The sequence below is a fragment of the Diadema setosum genome, chromosome 1 (genome assembly GCF_964275005.1).
Source record: "Diadema setosum chromosome 1, eeDiaSeto1, whole genome shotgun sequence".
NCBI classification, from domain to species: domain Eukaryota; kingdom Metazoa; phylum Echinodermata; class Echinoidea; order Diadematoida; family Diadematidae; genus Diadema; species Diadema setosum.
Genome location: NC_092685.1, coordinates 13987326 through 14012014, shown reverse-complemented (window position 1 = coordinate 14012014; position 24689 = coordinate 13987326). Strand labels below are relative to the sequence as shown.

At 38.4% G+C, this 24689-nt stretch overlaps 2 protein-coding genes across 2 annotated transcripts; one reads left to right on the top strand and one right to left on the bottom strand.

The window, feature by feature from the left end:
* Positions 1-402: 402 nt before the first annotated feature.
* LOC140234232 (histone acetyltransferase KAT5-like) lies at positions 403-11584 on the bottom strand. The gene is given in 12 exon segments (XM_072314295.1): positions 403-937; positions 1689-1851; positions 2888-2981; positions 4131-4271; positions 5163-5252; positions 5744-5986; positions 6219-6236; positions 6637-6717; positions 7370-7587; positions 8949-9017; positions 11395-11455; positions 11547-11584. Coding segments are annotated over 12 exon segments (1428 nt in total). The 5' UTR covers positions 11580-11584; the 3' UTR covers positions 403-720.
* A 44-nt stretch (positions 11585-11628) lies between these two features.
* On the top strand, positions 11629-24689 carry LOC140234221 (ubiquinone biosynthesis monooxygenase COQ6, mitochondrial-like). Its single transcript, XM_072314285.1, has 9 exons — positions 11629-12140; positions 13506-13643; positions 15813-16029; positions 18198-18408; positions 19724-19786; positions 20754-20861; positions 21490-21692; positions 22610-22725; positions 23695-24689. The coding sequence occupies exons 1-9, from the start codon at positions 11771-11773 to the stop codon at positions 23889-23891; spliced, it is 1623 nt and encodes a 540-aa protein (XP_072170386.1). The 5' UTR covers positions 11629-11770; the 3' UTR covers positions 23892-24689.

Below are 24689 nucleotides of genomic sequence, written 5' to 3'. Positions count from 1 at the left end.
GTGTGCACTGCTCAAGTTAAAAAAAGTTCTTGATTTCCTTTTCTTGTTTCTGTGTCTTTTCTTGTCTTCGTAGAATGACTTTGGTCAAGTTGAACCAAGAGTTTAATGAAAAAAAAAAACCCAAACATATTTGCAGGTTTTCATTTCTTGTAAAGTAAGATGAGGCTATAGAGAATGTACTGGCATACTGACCCAGCAACCAATGTGTGTGAACATCAGAATAAACCTAGAAACAACATCTGATGTAGTAGGGTCTTCCTTTCCACTGATTAGAAACAAAATCATGTGAATGCTCTTGCAAAATGCATTTAACACAGCAACTACGAATATGTCATTACTGCACACACACACACACACACACACACACACACACACACACATACAGACACACATGCACACAATCACTGACACACAACTTTTCATCATGGAATATGATAACCTTCTTGAAGCTCCATCTCAGTGATGCAGTCACATATTCCAAATTATGTGTACTTGCAGAACCTGATCAATGCCACAAAGACATCAACAAAAGTAAATCGTCACATATATGCATGGCTGCACATACTCCACTGCAAATTGTGTCCCGTGCATATATAGCGCTACCGCACACTGTGGAATTCTCTTCTTTGCATCCCTGTGGAAAGTCATCACGGCACTATGCTTATAACTTTGACATGAGTTCAGAGCAAACATCTTGCTGGTGGTAAAGGTCAGGGAGGGTCACCACTTGCCCCTCTTGGACCAGTCCTTGGGCGTCCAGTGCAGACACTTAGGGTCGATGCGGATCTTGCGCTTGCTCATGGCCTTCTGGTGGGCGTCCACCACGTCCTTGGCCAGGGTGATGACGTACTGGCCCTTGTAGTAGTTGATAAGGTTCAGGTTGCACAGCGTATAGATCACATCCTCCTTGCGGATGCTTGTTGACTCGCAGATGTCGCTGGAAAAGGGGGGAGATGGACGAGGGAAGAGAGACATGACAATGGGTTTTAGGGATATACCATACCTGTAATCATCACACCATCACCAAATATAAAACCATGTCTTTTTACTGTCAAATGATCAAACTGTCTGATCCATCAATTCCCACACCTGAGCCCACTCTTTCTCCATCTTGCTTAATGTGTTCACACTCACTCCACTATACCAGTCTTTTTCACTGACCCTGAGAAAATTATCCTCCTCAACCTGTTGCACTGCATTCACTCCTAACAGGACTCTATTTTTTTTCCCATTTCCTCACGTTTACTTTGAATACTCCTCACAGCATTTGATAGACTCTCCTATGACAAAATAACCATATGGTTTCTGCATCCTTCAGCACAATACACCATCTTCAAATTTCATTTGCATTATCTCCACAGTAGAAACTGATAACAAACCACAAAGTAACTACAGAAATCAGATGTGCAGCTACATAACCTCATGGAAGTTGATTACCCTATTTTGTAGGCTCAAATTTGTGTTTTATCACATTTGGAAGCAATAAGTGACATCCAAAGCACTTTTTCTTTTTTTTCTTCTTCTTTTTTTTTGCTGAGATGGCAGCATCCATGTCCAATTATGATCTACCAAAAGTTACAAAAAGAACAACATCACATACACACTTTCTGAATAAATGCAACAAGGTATCAATGTATTTTATGACCCAACACAGGATATGGAAATGAATTGACGGTGCTTGAACGTACTTGATGGTGATTTGTGCCCTTTCACCGTCAGGAGGCTTCGGTAGCTTGAGAATGCACTCTAGGATAGCCTGAGACCAGTAGCTCCTGTACGAGAGAAGGCCCAGGTCAGACAAGGGCTTCTCGGGGGAACCCGTCTTGCCCTCAAACTGAGAAAGAACGTAGCCTGAGAGAAACGGGAGGTAATGGCACAGTCAGTGTGATAGCACTTTGGTGTAGTGACAATAGCTGTGGACTTGCTCTGAGATATCCTCAGTTCACAGCCTCCATGGATGCAAAAATTATTAACCCTTATAGATCCTCTCGACCAAGGTGTAAAAATGGACATGTGGACGTGCTATAATTATGAGGGTAGCGCCATGGTAGTCCGAAATAAAGCTCTAGACAAGAAATCCGGAGTTTGCATTGCCGCCAGTGTGAACATCTTTGGACAAGGCTCTTTGACTGACGCAGTGCCTTTTGACTAGGGTGTACAAAAAGGAAGAACAAAAGTACTGCAGTAATAATGATGCCATGACCCTTCACAGGAGCAGTGCTAACACTAAAAAAACTACTGGGGTTTTAAACATCAGCATATTTTGCTCTGCCATGGAAGTCATGTAGCAGAATTACCTTAGAATTTTGGGGATGCATCATAATGAGTCAGTATCATTTAAATTCTGTTATACTGATTCTGTGGTAATCTTCCTTTTAGTAGGACTAATTAGCTTTATCTATACTCAATACAAAGATTTACTGACTTATGAACAATAAGATACATGTAAATACTAGTAATGCTAGTCCTTAATTCCAAGGGTAAATGTGTGAGAATGTCAGCCAAGTCTTTTATTTTGACCAATGAAACATATCTGGTTTTAGCAACATTTGGAACAATGTGGAAGTAAAGAAAAAAAAAAACACAACAGCAAAGTAAAGCTCAAAATACATTTGCAGAACAAAAAGCACAGCGCATCAAAAATGAAAAGCATACTCACAAACTGTATCTGTTTACTATCTCCAAATAAGAGTACAAAGGTGGAAGAGCTAATAGTCACAAGGTATTCAGAATAATTTTGTCATGACCTCAAAATTATGCAAACCAAACGAAAAATTGAACTTGGAGCCTATTTATATTCAAGCATGGCTGACGCAGTTGTCAAATTCAGTGGTTAACAGGTGTACTATTAGAGTGTGCTACTAAAGCGCACTTCTGGTTTACTTACTGAATTCTATGAGAAGTTTGCCAAAACCTTTCCTTTGGAATGGAGGGAGTGTGAGGATGCAGGCAACATTGTAGTCTTCTGTCGATTCCTTCTCCTGGAGAAACAACGATCAGTGCATCAAATGAAACAAAATTTGTTTTCATTCCATTTCATCAATGTTGCACACATTAATTTGCATCGCGTACAAGACTTAGGAGCAGCACAATACATCATTTATTTGGAACAGTATAGAGTGCAATGTGGCATCACCACTTATATTAATCCATATACATTTTCAAATTCATTTCAAAAGTAATATAAGAAAACCAATCAGGAGACAAACATTCTCTGAGGAAAATCGGCTTTGAAGTTTTAAGTTTAAAGACAGGTAAGGTGCGGAAGATTAGGCATTCAAATACACTAAAGCCATTCAAACTACTGCTGAGAAATTCCTCATTAAAAACAAAACAAAAACAAAAACAATGAAAAATTTCACATCCAAAACCATTAGTGGACATTGGTATTCACACTTGAGATGGTTACAATATCACAAGTTGGAACTTTGAGTGAATACCATATCAAATTTCTCATTTTACAGTCAAATCGCACCATATTGCAAGTTTTCTGCTTTAATAAGCCCAGTCATTACAATTTTTGGCATTTTAATTTGTTCACATAAAAACAGTTTTAATGCCATCAGATAATATTTTGCAAGCAAATATACTGGCACTTTGCAATGGCAGTCATCCAAGTGGTGCAGTATTTGCAGTATAGAGGATCAACTAAGAGCAAATGCTACCTTTCATATTTTGACAAAAAGACTCGCATATACAAGTGAAGAGTTTTATCGCAAAACGAGCTAACTTCATTCTTGTTGAGACATTTGTGATTAAAGCTGCTGAAAAACTAAGAAAATAATGAGAAAATACAGAACATTTTTAATCATAACTTCTAGAATATTCCTTGTTATGTCACAAGTGAGGTATTACTGGAAAGTTTTAATTTTGCTCTATCTGATGATGGATGTGGACTTACTTTGGAATCTTTAAAAATGACGCTTAGCTCATTTTGCAATAAAATTCTTCAAGTACTTGTATCGGTTTAGACTAGATCAAAAGCCAGAGGTTCAGTTCGGTTTAGCTACAGATGAAATCTTACAGCACAGCCACAAGGAACTCTTCTCAATGTATGGGGGGAAAAAAGAAATGAAAAGGGAAAATATTCCAACAAATCTAAGTCCAATAAAGAGAGGAAGAACACATACCTTTGAAAAGTAGCCAACAATGTGATAGCCCCTGCTGTCAAACTCTGTCATGACGTAGAAGAGGAAGGGGTCTGTGTCGTAATACAGTGTTTTGTGGTCCAGAAAGAGCTTGGCCAGCAGACATAGATTCTGGGAGTATGACTGTTCAGGTAAAGAAGAAAACAAAAAGTTGGTTTCATTCCCAAGGAGATGACTTCCCACACAAAATACTACATAAATATGAAGCCATTATGATATATTCTCATGGCATGAACAAACAATGACCATGAGTATGATCAGTATGGGGTTAACATTCCCTTTTTTGATTAAAGATGGTTTAGACAAGAATTCATTGAACACTCAAGTCTTGGACAGTTTGAAAAGACTTGCTGAAAAAAAAATGTAACTATCTTATTGTTTTTGCTAAAAATATGTCATTCAAACTATAATATATTGAATATATATATACACTATTCAAAATACATTGTGTTTGGCAAGTTTATTCAGTTTTGTCTATTAATATCTGACCCGTCAAATCTCATATGTTGAGTCCATCATTTACTGTTGCCTATTTTATTTGTTGAAATATCTATTTATTAACAGAAATACTACACTGATAGTTTGAAAATTTAAAATTTGAAAAACCAATGTTCAACCCATGTTTCTATTATTCATTGATTTAAAGAAATATATCATTTCATAATTCTGAGAGTATTACTGTTCGGTTACAAATATTTGATTAAATATATGTGAACCAGTGCACACAGTGCTGTGTCTCAAAACTTGTTATGAAATGTAATCAGATTTGTAAAGACAAGCTAACTCTTCATTTATGAAATCTAGTAAAGCGAATTACAATTAAGCCCACTGAAATCTTGAGTGGGAATCTCAATGCAAATGACCTTACTACTTTGACAAGATTGGTGAATGGATTAATGAGTGAATATGTGAGAGAAACAACAAATGAATGGGATGAATGAGTGAATGAATGGATGATTGGATCAATAAATCGATTAACCAATGAATGAATGCAAGGGAGAAATGAATGAGCACCTTGTTTTTCCTTCCATCAATCTCAAAGAAGGAGATGTGGTTCTTCCTGTAGATCTCATTGCCAGGTGGATGTCTTAGCTTACACTTTGCCTGCAAAATATAACAACAAAAAAAGGAGTGTTCTCATCCACATGTACCCCACAACTTGGCAAGAACAAGTCAATGGCAGCGACTGAAAGTTCAAAGAATAAGTGAGATAATGGAATACAGTTATATGCAACAGATTATTCACTTTCGTCACTGATCAAAATCACCTTGCTGCAGGGAACTACTCTATCATAACAGTGTGCATGAAATATGCCTTGCTATGTAATTACATGGAACTGATCAAATAGCGATCATTCTGCTTAACTTTCTTTGCACCTTTAGCCATTTGTAACACACAGATGATACTGATAACCTCCATACGTGTATATGCACATCCTATCAGAAATGTTTGGTTCAATTTGTATTTACTACTGGCATGTTTATATGACATCATAAAGACTCAATATTTTGCCTATCTGACAAAGAGAACAAATAAACAACAACAAACAAACAAACACACACATGTTAAAAAAACAAAACAAACAAAAACTGACCTTATGCCTCTCTAGGCACTTGATGCTCCGGACATACTTCAAACAGAACTCGCACAGGTATATCTTGGGTTTCCCCGTCAGCTCAATGGGATATGGGGAGAAGTACCATGGTCGTATGCAGTGGCGCCCCAGGACAATCATCTCAATGTTCTTTATCCTAGTGATGATGTCATCGTGATTCTTGTCTGCTACCATACTACCTGTTTGCCTGGGTGCGTTCACACTGAGACTGTCTAGAGAATCCTTTCAAATGGATGCAGAAAAATGAAGTCCATGTTGAACAGAAAAATAAAAAAAAAATTGCACTGGCAAAGCAACCCCTTGAATTAGTAAATTGCACCAATATAATTCTACACAGTGGTGTTAACAAACACATCAAAAAATGAGATGATACATCATAGGAATGCAGAAGACACACTCAAGGAATTGACTACTTGTGCCCTTTCTTTGAAATCAAGGCTGACTGAATGGTAACTTGAAAGATAATCTACCACTATTCCACAGTCTCAGATATCGAGTAAATCAAATTAAAACAAAAAAGAAAGAAAAAGAAAAAGAAACAACAAAGCATATGACTAGTGTAGAGTATGAACAAAAGTTGAGATCTCCAGGACATGATGACCATTACAATGTCACATGGTAATCTTCTATATTACTCCCTGGACATATTGCAAGAGTTTCACTCATGAAATGATGGTCATGCTCAGGGTCTGGCAGAAATTAGGAAATATTTCTGCACTTTCCTCACGTTTTCTTGGACTGCTAGAGACACCATATGGACTAATATCACATGACAATATCTAAGGTTATCATACCATGTATTTGCTAATAAAATTCCTCACAGCTCAATTAAAATGAAGGCGTCTTCTTTATGATTGATCTCATGGTAAAACACAAACCTCTGATTCCAGGAAGGGTAATTTTCGTTTTCTTCCCACAGGATTTCCTTTGTTTTTAGGGACGTTGCCATTGACCTGTAACAGATTAAGAGGAGAAAATTACACAACATCCAGATTTGAATGCATACCATTACCCCTGGTTTCCATGTGGTATATACTGTAAAGCAAGAATTTTTTTTTTGAGAAATGGAGCCGACTACTTTTTTGCGGCATAAAATTTTCACAAATTGCCACTGGCATTCAATGCATAATGATTTACAGAAGAACTTTCATACACATGTGCATTCTAATTTCATGAATGTTGGCTGTCTCAAAATTCATAAAATTAAAATACACGCAGAAAATTTCTGGTTTTGCAATAACCTAATAATGTCTGGTTCAGTGAATGTCTATCTACAACCTAAACTTGAACTCTAAAAGAAACTCCTCAAAAAGCAATGATGAGACTTGATTTTATGAGAAATGTCATTGATTCAAATACATTTGTGCTTCTTCTTTCCTTGTCTCACTGTCACATACAATATTGCAAAATCACACAGAGTGTAACTGGTTGTGCCATTATACATCAGCTGTGCTTCTGCAGTACTACTAGAAACACACCCTACATTGAAAACTGTGATGCATTAGCTGCTGGATACAAGTTAAATATACAGCATACATCTATTGATAGAAGCCCTACAAGATATGCTGATAGGTCGAGTAAACTCAAGTTACAGAGTGCACTCACCTGCAGCATGGCAGGAGTCGGAACTGGAGTCAGGGATGCGGATATGGGTGGTGTAGGTGTCGCCAGCGCTGGTATCTCCCGCTCCGGGGTAGAGGCTCGGGAGCTGCAGTTTGGGGTGGGCACCTCCTTCTGTGGCGTCTTGGCCTCCTTGTGGGGCATCTGGATTTTCTCCAGGTTAAGTCTATCCAGACTGACCCACTCATCCAGACGCTTGTTGTCTATTTGGATGGATCAATGACAGCCAAATCTGATTCAATCAGGGCATCAATGTTATGTATAACATACATACACTGGAAAGGATGTACTGCTGTAAGGTGCTAATAATCAAAGTGCCTTCCTCACAATAGCAAAACAAACTGAAATGGTAGACTGAAATGCATGCGTACTCCCATATTAAATGGCACAGTAACACTGTTTCTACAAAATGTGTGATCACATACTGTGTACGTTGAATATTTCGCGATGTTTTTATTTCTGCGAATTTCGCGAGTCAGGTGCTATTCGCGAAATTAAAGACAAACGAAAATATTGACTCTGATTCCGACGTGGATGTGATGTATGTGTGTACATTTCTCCGTTCAGTACATCAAGACTCCACGATCGCGAATTTAACCACTCGCGAAATCGTCGAGAATTCCCGATTCGTGAAAATTTAGACTCGCAAAATATATGGCGTATACAGTATTTGATCAGCATTTGTCAATTCTTTGCATTCATGGTTAGATTAAAGCACTACTGCACAGTTGTTGTTGTGTCTTGTGTGGGTTCTGTTTTTTTGTTGTTTTTTTTTTGGGGGGGGGGAGGGGGGAAAACATATACTGTAGCAAACCTTCCAAGGATAGCATTCATGAACAATGTTTTAAGACTGACAACTTTTGTGTGCACTCAAGATTTTTCTCCCTATCTCTCTCTCTTTCAAAATACATCTTGCCTTTAACATCAACCTTAAAGGCAGAACTTGGTTCTTAAAAGGGCTCAAAATTAATCCTCCATCATTTGGAACTTGCTTGCAATATCCATGTCAAAAGAGTCTACCAGGAAACTTGTCTGCTGACACAATTTTGTAGGATTATGAGCTGTTTTGGAGTATTTTGAGATCAACTGTGTAAAATTATTTTTATTGTACATGTGCTGATCAAATCGTACCCCAGCACTAATATTGACTTGCATGCAGTTAACAAGTTCATGCAATTCACTTTCACGGGATGGATACTGCTATAGCCCAATGTACATCTACGTACTTGATTATAAAACATCACGTAGCAACCACGATCGGGTATGCTCTAAGATTTCAATAATTATGGTGTACCTTTTGGGGTAATATTTTGCATTTTAGTCATTACCCAACTGGAATCATGTTTATCAGCATGATATTTCACACATTTCTTATATGTGTTGTAGGTCTCCAGTTTAGAGTAAAAATCAAGTTTCTGCAGTCGTATGGGAATTATGTTTACCTTCAACATGTGCAAAAATTTGTGACAACACAAGACACACCTAAAGAAGCTTCTTTAATACAAAAAAAAGAGAAAAGAAAAAGAGATGTAGCTACAACAATAAAGAAATTAGAGGTACTCACAGTCGATGTAGTGGATATAAAACATGAATCCATCATCAGTATCCTTTCGACTTATGACTTCACCAAGAGCTGTGATGAGAAAAACAGAGAATCCAATGACCATCAAAACAGTTGTACATTTTACTCAATCCAATGCATGAGTCTGCTAACATGATCACAATTTGAAGTACGCTTTCCGTGTAGCAACAAAAGATGTATACAAATTCTCATCCTTTCCGACAGTGAGAATTTGGGCTCTAATGTACAACTTTCACATTCGTGTCGATATCTCAAATTCCATAATCCCAAATTCCACCAAAAATTCAGGAAATACTTAACAATACTTCTTCAATCGCTTTCTAACTTTAGACATATTCCTTGAATGAATGTTTGATTTGTCACTTGTTAACCCGGGGTGCTCCTTGTACCGGTACACAGTTATACTGTGGGCTGGTCGCAGTTTAATAGTCACTTGTCAACTATGGTACGGAGCTCAGTTTTTACTTAACCCATGCCATGCAAATTTGGACCCACAAATTTGAACTCACTTGTAACTGTGTATTTGCTTAATTGTAACAGTCCATGGTAATTCATGGCAGTCGTCCATGATATGGTGACAGACTTATTTAATGTTAGATCTTTAAATTTACTAGAAACACCAAGTCTATATAGTTGAAAGTTTATTTTACTCAACAACCCATACTCTGGGTTTAAATGGACTGGGTATCGGAGCACAATATAAAAACATATATCACATTATTAATTCACAACACAGAATTGCAAATAACTTTTAAAAAGTGTACAAAACGACTATAACAAAGTAAACAGGGAAAAGTAGAAATTACGCGGTGCGTAATATATGTCCCCGCCGGAAGTAGCATTTTGTAGCCAATGTACAATACAGGTCAAAAATCAAGGTCAAAGGTCAAAGAAGGCAAAGGTCAAAATTCTGTGTAAAGTTTTGAAGCCCTCACCTAGTGCCATCACATGAAGCAAATGGAATCGAAATCGGGTTAGAAATGGCGAAGGAGTAGCATTTTGTAGCCAATGTACAATACAGGTCAAAAATCAAGGTCAAAGGTCAAAGAAGGCAAAGGTCAATATTCTGTGTAGAAGTTTTGAAGCCCTCACCTAGTGCCATCACATAAAGCAAACGGAATCGAAATCGGGTTAGAAATGGCGAAGGAGTAGCATTTTGTAGCAAAATGTACAATATAGGTCAAAAATCAAGGTCAAAGGTCAAAGAAGGCAAGGGTCAAAATTCTGTGTAGAAGTTTTGAAGCCCTCACCTAGTGCCATCACATAAAACAAACAGAATCGAAATCGGGTTAGAAATGGCGAAGGAGTAGCATTTTGTAGCAAAATGTACAATATAGGTCAAAAATCAAGGTCAAAGGTCAAAGAAGTCAAAGGTCAAAATTCTGTGTAGAAGTTTTGAAGCCCTCACCTAGTGCCATCACATAAAGCAAACGGAATCGAAATCGGGTTAGAAATGGCGAAGGAGTGGCATTTTGTAGCAAAATGTACAATATAGGTCAAAGGTCAAGGTCAAAGGTCACAACTGAAATTCTGTGTAGAAGTTTCAAAGCTCCCATGTAGTGCTATCATATAAAGCAAACAGAATCAAAATTGGCTCATAAATGACAGAGAAGTAGCAAATTTAACATTTTGATCACACACGGACGCACACACGGACGGACGGACGGACGGACGGACAGACGGACGCACGGACGCACGGACACACACACGTACGGAGCCCGTTTCATAGTCCCCTGCTCGAACTCGTTCGGCGGGGACAATAAGAATGAAATATGATTGATGAAAAGAAAAAAAGAAAAAAGTACAGAAATATACAATATATACATGATATATGGTCTATGGTGAAAAAAACCAAAAACAAAGAAAGGAAAATATGACGAGAGAGAGAGAGAGAGAGAGAGAAGGGAGAGAAATGGAGGTGAAGAGGGAAGAGTGAGATGAGGACACAAAACTGGTGACACAGTAAATTTACCTAATCCAAACCTATGCAAATCAAAAGAAATACGAGTGACATATAGTTCAGAAAAAAAAAAATTAAAAAAGAAATTGAAAAACAAAACAACAAAAATAAAAACAAAACGCAAAGACATACGAAAATACATCTAACGACAACGTTGACGTTAGATATATTCATCTGTTCATACGACAAGTGAACACAGAGAACCAGAACGAATGAAGCGCAAGGAAATATGGAGACGAGAAGAAGAAGAGAAATGGAGGGGAGAGTGAGAAGACAAATAAGTTATAAATTAATTGAAAAGAAGGCACAGCCTGTAAAAAGGCTTATATGTAGTATCTACGAAAAGGACGGAAAATATACTAGTAATCTAAGCATGTGTCACTATATAGAATTCTAACTACAAAATGTTATAAGAATCTACCAACACAAAATCCAGTTTGTGGGACACTGTGGCTGTATCCTACTTACGCCAATCATCGGATTGCGTCATCCGCACGGGCATCCGACATCCTTCCACAACCAAGTCCTCCTGAAATGATAAAAAACAACACAAAATTTCATATTTTATATATTTCAGTGATGTCAGTTTTCTTGAATTACAATGAAAAGCAAAAACTCACCGTTTTTAACGTAACGTCGATATGATCCGCCATTTTGTTTGTTTGTTTGTACTAAGCTGTGAAGACGTTCGTCGAGTTAACCTTGCTCCACTGTGTGATGTGGGTGATGGAAGTATTCTTGTGTCCCTCAGCTAGGTCTGTTGATTTACTAAACAAACTACCAAAGCCAAAGGCGAGCTTCCACACCTAAGTCTAAATGGTTTAGATCGAATCAGTGGTCCAAGATGATACACATGCAGAAACTGGTGCTACAAGTCCAACGACGAGGCAGAGACATCAGCAATGTCTGTGTTGGTCTTCATCAGCTGCGAAGAAGGAATTACAGTTGGTTGTCCTGTTACAATAGTCCGACACCTTGTAGAAGAAGTACCGTAAACATGGTGAAGTCTGTCAGAGTTGTTTCATCATGTGGACGTGCAGCTATCCCAGGTGATCAACCTCACCATGGTTGTCGAGGAAGAGAAATGAGTAGCCATGCTGCCAAGAGGAAGAGGCCGATGGTCGGCAGCTGGCAGACGACATCTGAGGATGATCTCTACGATGTGGTGATCGTTGGCGGGGGAATGGCTGGACAGGCGATGGCGTGCGCTTTGGGTAAATTTAATGTTTATGTTTGGGTAAAGTTTAATGATTATCAGCTGTAGCCTGCAGGGCTCACACCCATACTTTCCCCATAGGGATGTGTGTTAAAAATCAAATTTCAAAAAATTCTGTAAAATAGCTGGGAGAAATGAAGTGTTTCAGCTTCACTAACCTGGATAAGTGAGATATATCCATCAAATTTTCAGGGTGGATTCTTCAGTCCAAATTCTGTCCAGGGGTCCGCAAAGCCAGACTACGAGTTCTTGGCCCTGTTTTATCAAAAGATAAAATCGATTTTAAATTTCCTCAACACACAGGCTGCCATAGACTTATCATAGAAATCAACTTTATAATCAATTTTAACTCTTCATAAAACAGGGCCCTTGTCACTCAAAAAATCACCTATTTTCCGTACACGTACCCAATGAAATATAGTCCCCTCAAATTCCATCAGAAAAGCTTTCATCTTCCAACCAAAATGCAGTTTGTAGAGGAATTCATACTCAATATCTACAGCCATTCATTTTTTTGCCAAACTAAATTTACATCATTGATTTTTAATAAATTTTTTTCTTCATTTATTTTGGTATCTTTGGTACGAATTTGTGTGAAGGGGTCTGGGACATTCCATTGTATTTACGGGTGTGAGCCCTGTAGCGAGGCCGGTCTACAACTTGAAGGGTATTTATTTATTTGTGTGATAAATGCCATGCACAAGAGCTCTACTAGTACTAGATGAATCTAGACCGTGGACGTTTGTAAACTAGAGTCTACTCCAACCAAGAATCCAAGACAAGATAGTTTAATTTCATTGTTTTGAACGGTTCTTTACACTTAATTTACAGTGTGTTAATAGAATTGTCTTTTGGAAAGGAATGTTTTTTTATTGACCCCCTGGATGGATGGAATATTCAAAGCATGATGTGGTCAATGATACTGTATACATCCTAGTGTAAAAGTGGAAATTTTCATGTGAGTTACGTTTCGCACTAAGCAGGGCCACAGGGTAAGATAAAGTTCACTTGTACAAGTGTAGACGGCAAGTTACCTAAAAACTTGGCTGAAAGTGCACGCCCCCTTCCAGTTCCACGAGTAGATCTATGATTATCTATCAATTAATACAGAGAAATGAGCATGTAAGACTTGTAATTGCTAGTTGTATTCATGGTTGTTTGTTAGCCTTGTGAACTGTAGGCCTAACATTTTGATTTAATTGCATGCCGTAATAGATCTTTGGAAAGGCAAATCTTTTATTTAAAAGACTCTAAAAACAATGCTTGTGTCAAAATAACTCTTAGAAGTCTTCAATGTGATATTCTTTGTATGAATAATGAAAGGAAACTCATTTGATTATTTCACCTGCGTGAATCACTGCAGGTCAAGACCCAAGGTTGGCTGACCATCGCATTCTGCTCCTAGAGCAGGGCAAGCCACCCAAGATGCTTAGTGAGCTGCCTGAAAAGTACAGCAACAGGGTGTGTGCCCTCAACCACAACTCGGTAAAACTTTTGACAGGTAAGAAGTTATATTTTCAATCTTTATTTATTTATTTGTTTACTTATTTTTATTTATTTTGTTATTATTATAATTATTTTTTGTTTGGCAGATAATATCCCATAATACACTTGTATGGCTGGGTTGTTTTTCCTTTGCTTTGTGTGTGTGTGTGTGTGTGTGTGTGTTTGTGTGTGTATTTACCATTTTGCTCCATTTAACACTATGTGATAACATCTGAACTGGTGTCAAACAAAGCAAATATATATATATATATGATGCATCACGCGTTACCCCGGGGTACCGAAGTACCCTGGGTAACCGCGTTGTGTAGCGCCACCTCACATCCACTCGAGGACGCCAGAGAAAAATGCATGCACTGTGTGTGCGTGTAGCCTACATAGTAATTCCGATGCCACTGCATGTTATACTATGCGTGCATGGAAGCTGCGATACCACTAGCGTGTGCTTTAGTGCAGTGCAGTGCGGTGGCTAGCGCGCGCTAGCTCCAGCACCAAAATAATTTCCTCTTTTTGGCACCCAGGGTACAACCTTTTTAAAAAGATAAGTAATTCAACAAAATGGCTGATTTTTGTTTGGTACCCCGGGATACCATTTATGTATATATATATATATATATTTTTTTTTTTTTTTTTTTTTTTTAAATGGACAAAACAGGTACTTTCATAATGTTGTTTATGATGGAGCATTAACTTTTCCATCAAACCAAGTGTCTTACATTCAGGTGCTGTGATATAGCCAAACATGCCAGATAATATTTCAGAAATTATTGTGAATGGTTCTTTGACAAGGGCCATCCCATATCACATCTTATGAAGAATACATACAGCACTTGTATTATGCATATCCCAGCACCATTTTCAACTTCTGTATTCCATCCAAGTACTTTTCTTCTCTTTTTTTTCCCCTTTAATACTTGATATATTCAGATAAAGTCTTCCTTGCTTTGTTTCACTGACAAATCCAAAGAGGTGTATTATCAGGAGGATGATTGGTACCATATGCTTTAAACAAATGATTAAAACTAGAAATGTCGCTACAGCGACTGGTGTATGCCTCCGCCATAATACATGGTTCTTCTAATAGGTCTATAGTACAATGTCTTGACAATGTGTGATGACAGTTTCACACAATTGGCAAAATATTAAAATGACAGGTTTGCCACAAATGTGCTGAATGTTCACTTTCCTAGAACTAGGTTCAATTGGATGAATGATTAAAATTTCAGAGTGCAGGTACATTGTATTTGGGGGAACTGATGATTTTCACTTGACTTTTGACCCTTTACAAGTTTATGCATTCAGTAATTTTCAAGGTATTGAGAAAAAGTATAATTTCAGTATCAAATGGTAAAATAGTATTATCGAAACCTGGCCTTTGACCTTTGACCCCACAGTTCCAAAGAGAATCACTGTTACGTAGAACATGCATAAATATGTAAGTTTCATGACAATACCTTGAGTTATTTTTGAAATATGGAGGAAAAAGTGCAATTTAGCACTTTCACTTGACCTTTGACCTTTTGGCAAGAAACTTCCCACAGAATATATATTGGGTTATACATGCATACATCAAGTTTTAAAAAAATCCTTCAGGCATTGCATATATATAAAGGAAAGTAGTTATATTTTGAGGAGTTGACCTTGACCTTTGACCCCTGACCTTTGACCCATGACCCCCAACTTCCCTAGATAATCACTGCCCATCGGTACAAGCATATATACTAAGTTCCATGAAGATACCTTGAACCATTTGCGAGATATGGAGAAAAACATGAAATTTCAATTTTTTTTCTTCACAAAATAACCTGTGACCTTTGACCTTTGACCCTGTGACCCTAAAATCCACACAAAGTATTATCCCCCAAGGATATACCCTCACACCAAGTTTGATGCAAAACCGCCACACGGTTCTTGAGATATCGCCAAAAACAAAACGGGACGGACGGACGTACGGACGGACGGACGACCCGAAAACATAATGCCTCCGGCCACTTCGTTGGCGGAGGCATAAAAAATGACATTCATGAAAAGGGAATGTAGGAATCGTACATGAAAGTGTTGTTTGATTTTTCCCCAGTGCATTTGCTTTGTTAGTTCACTGTATCATCTTTTTTCTTGTCTTGAATGCTGTTGAACAGTTACCAGTATTAAACTTTCTTTCTGTTAGACATAGGAGCATGGCAGCACATGGTGAAAGTGAGAGTGAAACCATTCCGCCGCATGCAGGTCTGGGATGCCTGCTCAGATGCACTCATCGCCTTCAACCAGTCCCCTGACCTGTCAGAAGATATGGCCTACATTGTGGAGAACGATGTCACGAATGCTGCCCTCTTGAGTCAGCTGGATGGAGTGAAGAGCAATGTTGAAGTGCAGTATGAAAAGAGGTACTCATTTACTGTAGTCATATAAGAAAGTTTTATTATCATCATTTTGACTGAATGTGAGGTAATCCATCCCTGTGGCTGTAGGAATATTTTTTTTTTATATGTCCAGAATTATCAGCATGAACATGCTCACTGTTAGCACTTGCTAAAAATAATCCTAGTTGTGGATTTGTCAAAAATGGTGACCTTAACAGATCTACGTTGTTAGGGCATTTGGCGAAACTATTCTCTATACAGGACAGTAGCACACAATATTTGATGTGGAAGGTTTTCCATGGTACTTTTACTACTGTAAATGATTTTAACTGGTGCTATGATTTAATGCATTGTGCACAACAGGGTATTTACTTGCTCCTTCACTTCCATCAGAGTGAGTTCATAGCAGGGTTCAAAACTAATGTTATGACAGCAAAAATACTTAATTTGTCATTTGTTTCTGTTTGATTATTTTGCACGGGCCATCCGCAAAATCCAGATGGACAAAATGAGCCCATCCAATCACTGCATCTGATTGTTGCAGCAGCAAATTGGTATTGTAACGATATGATGATACATGTACTATGGACTAATTTACCCTGGGTAGCCCTGCAAATGTGACCCGCGACAACGGTTTCAGGCAAAAGTCGGGCATTTTGAAAATTCATTTTTTCACTGAATCACATTGCCCATTTCCTAAGCTTTGCATTGATATAAAACACTTGTATTCTTCGGCACCATAAGTGGGCATAGAAAGCGAAATAAAATGCACTTTTTAAGTTGTTAGCCAGACAAAATTGCGAGAAAACGGGCTTTGAAGATTCACCTCTTACTCAAAGACAATGTCCGAGCGGCGATGCGAGGTGAGAATCACCCATCCGTACGATGGTGCCAATCGATGTGAAGCTCCGCCTCTAGCAACCACATCGCCTTCTGATTGGCTCACTGAGAGAGTCAAATTTCCCGGGCACCCTTCCTCGGAGCTCAGCGTATGGAGCCGAAAAACAATGCGGTTCGCTCGGGTTTGTTTTACCAGTACGTCTTTCAAGATGGCGGATACGATAATTGCACGTATGGTGTACATGTGTATGGTGCACGCATTACGCAATGGCATCCACACGCCATGATCTTGTGCATGTAACAGGAGCGGGTGGCGAATCCACACATTTACATATCGCGTTTTCATTGTTGTTGATTTGACTTTATCATTGGCGACCCTTTTGAAGGCAGAAAAATGCCAGAGCTGGCAAGGGTCACGCTTCCTTTTTTATTTGTTTTTACAAGCCGTGCATATGTTGCCTTGATCGGTGGTGTTGATGATATCAAAACAAACACACAAACACGTACGACTCGTTAGTTTGGTGCGATCTTGATGTGTAGTATTTCAATATAACAGGTTACATGTGACCTCTCCTTTCCTCTCATCATCCTTCCCTTGAGTCAGTCTGCTGTCATAATTTTTACTACATGTACAAGTAGACTTTTTTTTTTCTTTTTACACGATTATGTCGTGCTACATGATTTTTTGTTTCACTTCCGTTGTCGAACATTGCGGTAGAATAGTTTGGATAGAAAGCCAAACGAAGAGCACGCACTACAGAGCGAGCGTATAAACCACTATAGCAAGAACAATGGAGCATGTACATTGTAATCATGAACGCGTGGACAAAGCATTCCCAAAACGCTGCAACTGGTGTCTCCGAAAGCCGAATTATGTAAATGTGTGCGACGCACCAGCCAATCGCATGCGAGACCCTGCGCCGTAGCAACGCTGGGGATATTGGCGCGGCGTTCGAAAGAAGATCGAAACTGACGAGTGCGATTCAACATAGGGTGCTTAAAATTCCATTTTCGATAGGAAAGACGTAGTCTTATGCTATGAAATTTAGTGTAGATGTAGAAAACATATCAAAGATTCGATTTCTGCAAAAAACTCAAATCGACAAAAATTATGGTAAAAATCTTTGTGCCCCGCCTAGGAGGGAATTTGCTCTTGCGACTTTTGCCTGAAACCGTTGTCGCGGGTCACAAATGTTAACACTATTCTCCTAGAATGACCTACCATTGGCAATATGCCAGCATGGGCCTGGTACTACAGTGGTCCCATAATTGTTTTGATCACTTAAAAAAAATACAAGTGACTGTTGTGCCTATGAAGATGGAAACACTTGACTGATTGCTTATCTCTGTAGACTGAGCTCGATCCAGATCCCTCCTCAGGGGCAATTCGAGGAGGAGAGCTGGGCCCAGGTGCACCTGGAAGGCGAGGAGAGCGTCATCAAGACCCGGCTGATAGTGGGAGCTGACGGGGCCAGGTCATCGGTGAGGAGGATGTCTGGCCTGAAGCAGCTGGCTTGGAACTATGACCAGTGGGCTGTGGTCGCCACTCTAAACTTGGCAGAGGTAGACACATCCCCTCCCGTTCACCCTCCAGTGCCCTCCGCCCCCTTCCCCACCAAGGCTCAAAACAAGAAAGAAACATACACATGTCTTCATCAAAACCAGCACCTTGATTTATTCTGGGGCCTTGTGAAATTTTTCTTGAGTGTGGCGTAGTCTTTTGGTCCCTTTTGAAATGCATTAAAGGCATAATTTACCCCATTTGTAGATGAAACAAAAACCCACCATTAGTGCTTTAAAATAGTTCTAAAATGTGAGTTAGGGATAGAAACAACCACTGTAAAAATTTGAATCAGTAAAATCGATGTTAAAGGGAGCGTATAGTTTTGGTTGAGACCTAATTTTACGTTTCTTACATTTTTTCGTGAGATAATGAGAAATCTCTTTTGAAATATGAAAGAGCATGTAATTCTATGAGGAATTCAGTGTTTATTTGATGAAAATAGGTTTTGAAATGGCTGAGATATCCAAAAAAAGAGTGATTCTAATAAAGTGTGGGACCCACACTTTATTACAATTGCTTTGTTTTACTTTGTTTTTGGATGTTTCAGTCATTCCAAACCCGATTTTCATCAAATAAACTATGAATTCCTCTTAAAATGGTATGCTCTGTACTATATCATAAGTGTTTTCTTGGTATCTCGCAAAAAGTTAAAAGCCCAATTCTCATCTCCACCAATACTGTACCATCCCTGTAAGTATTGTTAAATATACAAAATGTTAACAGTAGTTATAATAAAAAATGTTTCCAGACTAAACCGTTTACAGTTACAGTTAGATGAGAAAAATACATATATCTCTTTATATTCTAGGCTTTATCACGAAAATTTTATATGATAGGAATTTTTGTGGTACAACAGACCTACACATATACATTAAATGTCATATCTTGAAAATTTTTTAAATCACTGTTCTCAAAGGTAAACAGGACCTTTAAGATGTCATTATCTTTGCTTTGCTGATGCAAATATTCAAAGCATGGTAAAATGCCATGGCATTTGACTGAAATAATGACACAAATTACATAGAATATCTCGTATGGTATCAGTTTTATATCTTGAATCATGACCGTGTTCAACCTATGTTGGCTTCTTAGACCATGTGCCTTATTCATGACAGATTATATCTTGTGAACAGAAAATAAGTAAGAAGTGTGGACATTATGATGATAAGTAATATTCAAACTATTGAGGAGGAAAGACAAGCTAGTGTGATTGTTGTACTGTATTCTATTGCTCTTACGAGTGGTTGAGGTAGTCATGCAATCATACTCTCATGTTCTCCTTTCTTACCTCTGACTATTTTTGTTTACTTGTAGCCAACAGAAAACATTGTTGCTTGGCAACGTTTTCTACCATCAGGGCCGATAGCACTTCTTCCGGTGAGTTTGAGAAAATGGTTGAAAGCCAGCAAAAATTTGGTTGCAAAATTTGAAATGAAACTTTTTACCAGCTTGAATGTGAACCCTGTTTACGTGCATTTGTTGAGGCAAGCTATAGCCATGCATTGTCTATATGGTGTGAAACAAATGTTGCTAATGAATACAAGCGTTTACATTTGTATATTGATCTCTGTTGAAGAACCACATAGAATTCAATTATTCTGCCATGAAGACACTAATACCAATATGTTTCTTTGTTCACTAGCTGCTAAAATCTATTAATTCTGTGTCTTGGTGTATTCAAATGATATGACGTAAGTTGGATATAATCTATGATAGCAAATGTTTTGATGATCTCTTGAACATTTGGTTGTGTAGGTACCATAACACTAAACCCTCATTTATTCGTCTCATGGTGTTTTAGTGACCTTAATTGTCTGTGGTCAATGTACCTGATAAATTGAATTTTGCTTGATAAGTTACAACGTGAGTGGGATGAATGGATGGGGACATGTGCACTTGTCTGGAAGCACATATCATATCAGGAATGCATTCCTTTAATGAAGACACACGTGAACCAGTAATGTTCTCAATTACTGACTGTGTTCAGTACATGCGACCATGGATTATCGGATGTACGTGTATAAAGATACCTTGAAATAGAAATAGGTTAATGATTTATTATGAAGAGAGGCTGTCAACTTTGTGAACACTCAGCATGATGTAAGGTACAATTATTGTATGCAGTTTTTTTTATCATTTTGTGTTCTTGAGTCCATAACATGGCAATTAAAGATCAAAAAGGTGGACAGGACCATGTTAGAGGGTTCTGAGTAATGTGCATTTGCATGTTTATGTATATGACGAAGTTATATCGGTCATTGAGTAATTGTTCCTCCCTATGCATTTCTATCCTAAATGTGTTGGTATTTCATCAGATTATTTGTTTTGTTTTTACTCCATGCAGCTGAGTGATGACATGAGTTCTCTCGTCTGGTCCACAAGTCCCGACCACTCCAAAGACCTCATCAACATGGAGGAACAAGATTTTGTGGAAGCAGTCAATAATGCCTTCGTAAGTGCTCAAGCTTTTAATAACAATTTTGCACTGTTTCATCCACCTTCTTTTTTATTATAACTTCACAAAGTGTCGCCGGAAGCATCATGTTTGGATGTGAATTTATGTTTATTATGTTGGGAATAATATGTAATTCATGTGAGTTTGTGTAAGAATTTTGTTTGAGTTTGAAAATCCCTCTTTTCCACATAATTATTAGATTGAAAAAAAAAAAAATCATGGCAGGATTGCATCCAGATAAAAGAGAGAGTCGGATAAAGGGAGGCTGGATAAGAGAGGTCGGACTGTATTTTTTTATTATAATTTCTTGATTATGATGAGAGTATACCTAGTGCAAAATGTTTCACATTAATGAGTATTCCAATGTTATGTTTCTTTTTTCTTTTTCATCAATTTTCACCATTCATTGTGAGTATTCAGTTTTTGTTTTTGTTTTTGTTTTTTTGGAGGGGGTAATTTTCATCTTACACTGTTTAATATCTTTTTCTATGTTGTTGTCAGATACAATGTACACACATCATTTTCATGTATGATTTCTGTTGGAAAAAAAAAGTAGAAATGAAATCAAACTGAACTGATGTCAACTGATATTATCTCTTCTGTGTTATCACCTTCTCCATCACAGTGGGATGACAGTCACCACCACCCAACGGTGGATGCTGCCACCCAGCTCTTTGGAGGATTCCTGTCGGCCGTCAAGCCAGAGGGCTCATCCATCCGCCAGCTGCCTCCCAGCATCTCTGGCGTGGATCCCAGTAGCAGAGCCTCCTTCCCTCTGGGGCTCTGCCACGCCCCTCAATATGTGGACAGCAGAGTTGCTCTCATTGGGTAGGCTGCCTCTATATATTTGTTTCTATATACCGTATATGCCATATATTTCATGAGCTTTTGATTTTCGCAAGTCAAGTCCTCTTTGCAAATTTAACAACGCATGAAAACATTAACTTCGGTCCCGACATGAATGTGACATGCACGCATACATTTCTCTGTTTATTATTGTACTCCACTATCACAAATTCAACCACTGGTGAAATTGTTGGGAAGTCTTCATTCTTAAAAAAAAAAAATAGACTAGCCATATATATATGGCATATACAGTATTCTTATTTAGCCATTAAGGTGGTGTTTAGAGCTGTTAGAGCTTATAGTCCTACCTGTATTATGCTGTGGCCGAAGGCAGAAGCAAAAGTAAGTGCACTGGACTTAGATAAGAGCCAAAGCAGTTCAGAAGTAAACCAGTGTTCAAGATGGTGAGATAGGGTACATCTTATAGGGATATAGCAAATGAAAGCCTACAAGATTTGGGAATTTCAGTGAATTGGTACATGTAATTGCATGAGCTGCGTGCATTGGACCCAACTGGCTCTCAGTTTGGTGACAAGGCATGGAAAATGCTTTGTAAACTCTCTCATAGATGTCATTAGAACTCCTGAGTATTCAAGTGTTTCCCCTAGCTGTAAGCTTGCAAGTCCTGTAGTATTAAAGGTTTACAAGATAATATTGTTTCACATTACAGTCTGCTACATGATTGATCATTTTGACCTTAAGTGATCAAATGATCTTTTTACCTTCCCTTCCAGAAAACAAACAAACAAACAAAAATGAAGAAAGCATTAACCAAACCTCAAACATGAAATAACATAGAAACCTCAAAGATGTTTAACATGGAATTAACTGCCACACTGTCATAACAGAATGAAAAGAAATAATCCCTTTCCCCATCCTATTTTTTCTTCTTTTTTCAGTGATGCAGCACATCGGGTGCACCCCTTGGCCGGTCAGGGTATTAACCTTGGCTTTGGGGACGTGGTCACCCTTGCGCAAGTCTTGTCCGAGGCTGCTGCACAGGGGAAGGATTTAGGTGAGCATCTCCCACAAAGTTTTTCTCCAACATATCCCAGCAGTCAATCTGTTTTGAAGTTACTTGCTTATTGTGAATATTGTTCTTGAGACAAATGATAGCATCACAGCATTCTGATCAACATGTAAAGCCTTAATTTCATTAAACTGTCAGCTGGTATGAGAAAACCTTGTCTCTTCTGTCATAGTCTCATGAGAGGCAACATTCTAAAATGTGCAAGTAAGGTCTGACCAGACGAGTGTCAGTTTAGTGATTATCATTATTAGTGAAATATTTGTGATTTTAACAACAATAACAACAATTATAGGTCACAGATACTACATGTATTCACACTTCGGTATATATGTGTATGTTTGGCATAGATGTGTAAAGTAAGCTGTCATTTCATTGTCCATATAATCAAAGTGTATGGGAACAGTGTTACATGTATCAACCACTAAGAATTAAATCCAGGTAATATGCCTCGAATGAGATTTAGCTACCAGCACTATGGTAAGGCTTAAGCAATTATGATATACTTAGCAGTAGTGAAATGTTTTGAAATTTTGCATGCTATTTGCTACTCTTTTTTAGAGTACCTATTCCTTCAAATTGACCAGGCCACATGCGGCACGTGGACTCTCTCCCATTCAACCGTCTGAAGTTTCCGTTCAAAATATTATACAATGGTTGCAAAATAAGTTCATAAGGATAGTTGATGAATATAGATAAAGAAACTGTCTGAATAAAATGTCACAAATATAATACAACTGTTGATGTGGTTAGAGAACACTTTATCTATACGTTATACAATGGTCTTTAAGACAGCTTGTCCCTCCATCAAACTCATACAGTCCATATGTCTGTTTGTTTATTTGTTTGTTTGTTCATTTTCCATCTGAGAAGATGGCTGGATAGGACATTATATGAATAATTTGGTTGAAAATAACACAGGAATTTTATGATCGGCTTTTTGTGAATGATATCCAGGGTCGACTACTCACCTGATGGACTACGAATCCCAGCGCCAGCGCCATGTGGTGCCCGTCATGGGGACCATTGATGCACTGAAGAGACTCTACTCCACCAACAATCCTGCCGCAGTACTAGTCCGCAGCCTCGGCCTGCAGGCCACCAATGCACTGGGACCTCTCAAGGATCGCATCATTACTTCCGCGGCAACGTAGTGTCTGCATCACCCAGGACTGTCTGTGACAAATAATCCTCTTGTTTGGACTACTTAAAACCCTTTATATTCTTCGAGTGCTGATTACCACAGCTAAGTCCTACATGCTGAAAGAATTATCGAGACGTGTGTGCAAGAAGGAGGAATGAACAGCATCAATATGTTTTCCACGATACAGGGATTTTCGTTCTGTCCTCGGGAGTGTGAGTTTGAGTGCCTCCACCCCAGAGGGTGCCGAAAGTGTTGTGTATTCCAGACTGAAATTCCATCTCTTTGAATTTGGGCACATCATGGATGAGAAATTTCGCAAGGAGCTCCACTTATGATCCAATCAAAGATGGATATATCTGAGATGCATTTTATATTTCTAGCTGTAACTGTTGTTCAGGGATGCAGGATGGGAGAAGCCTGTCTGATCAAATCAGAGATGTCCTGATGTACATCACATGTTCCCAAAGTTTTCATGTGGCACCAAGCATAATGAAACTCTGCTCTGAGGTATCATCAAGCATAGCTTCAATGAAAGTGTAAGCTTGTGAGACTTGGTAAAGATTGTTGTGGTTTCATAGGAACTTGCAGCACATATATTAGAAGGCATGATGGCGAAATTATTGAAGAAATTTCAGTCTCCCAGTCAGCGCTGATCTCACGTGGTACGATAAGAGTTACCCTGACCTCATTTTTACAAAGCCGTGTGCTGGATGGAGATAGGCGTTCTCTTGAGTCAAGTGTTGGTGTAATTATCTGTGTTCATTTTGCAAAGCAATTAGAAATGTTGAAGCAAAGATTCTTGTCAGTC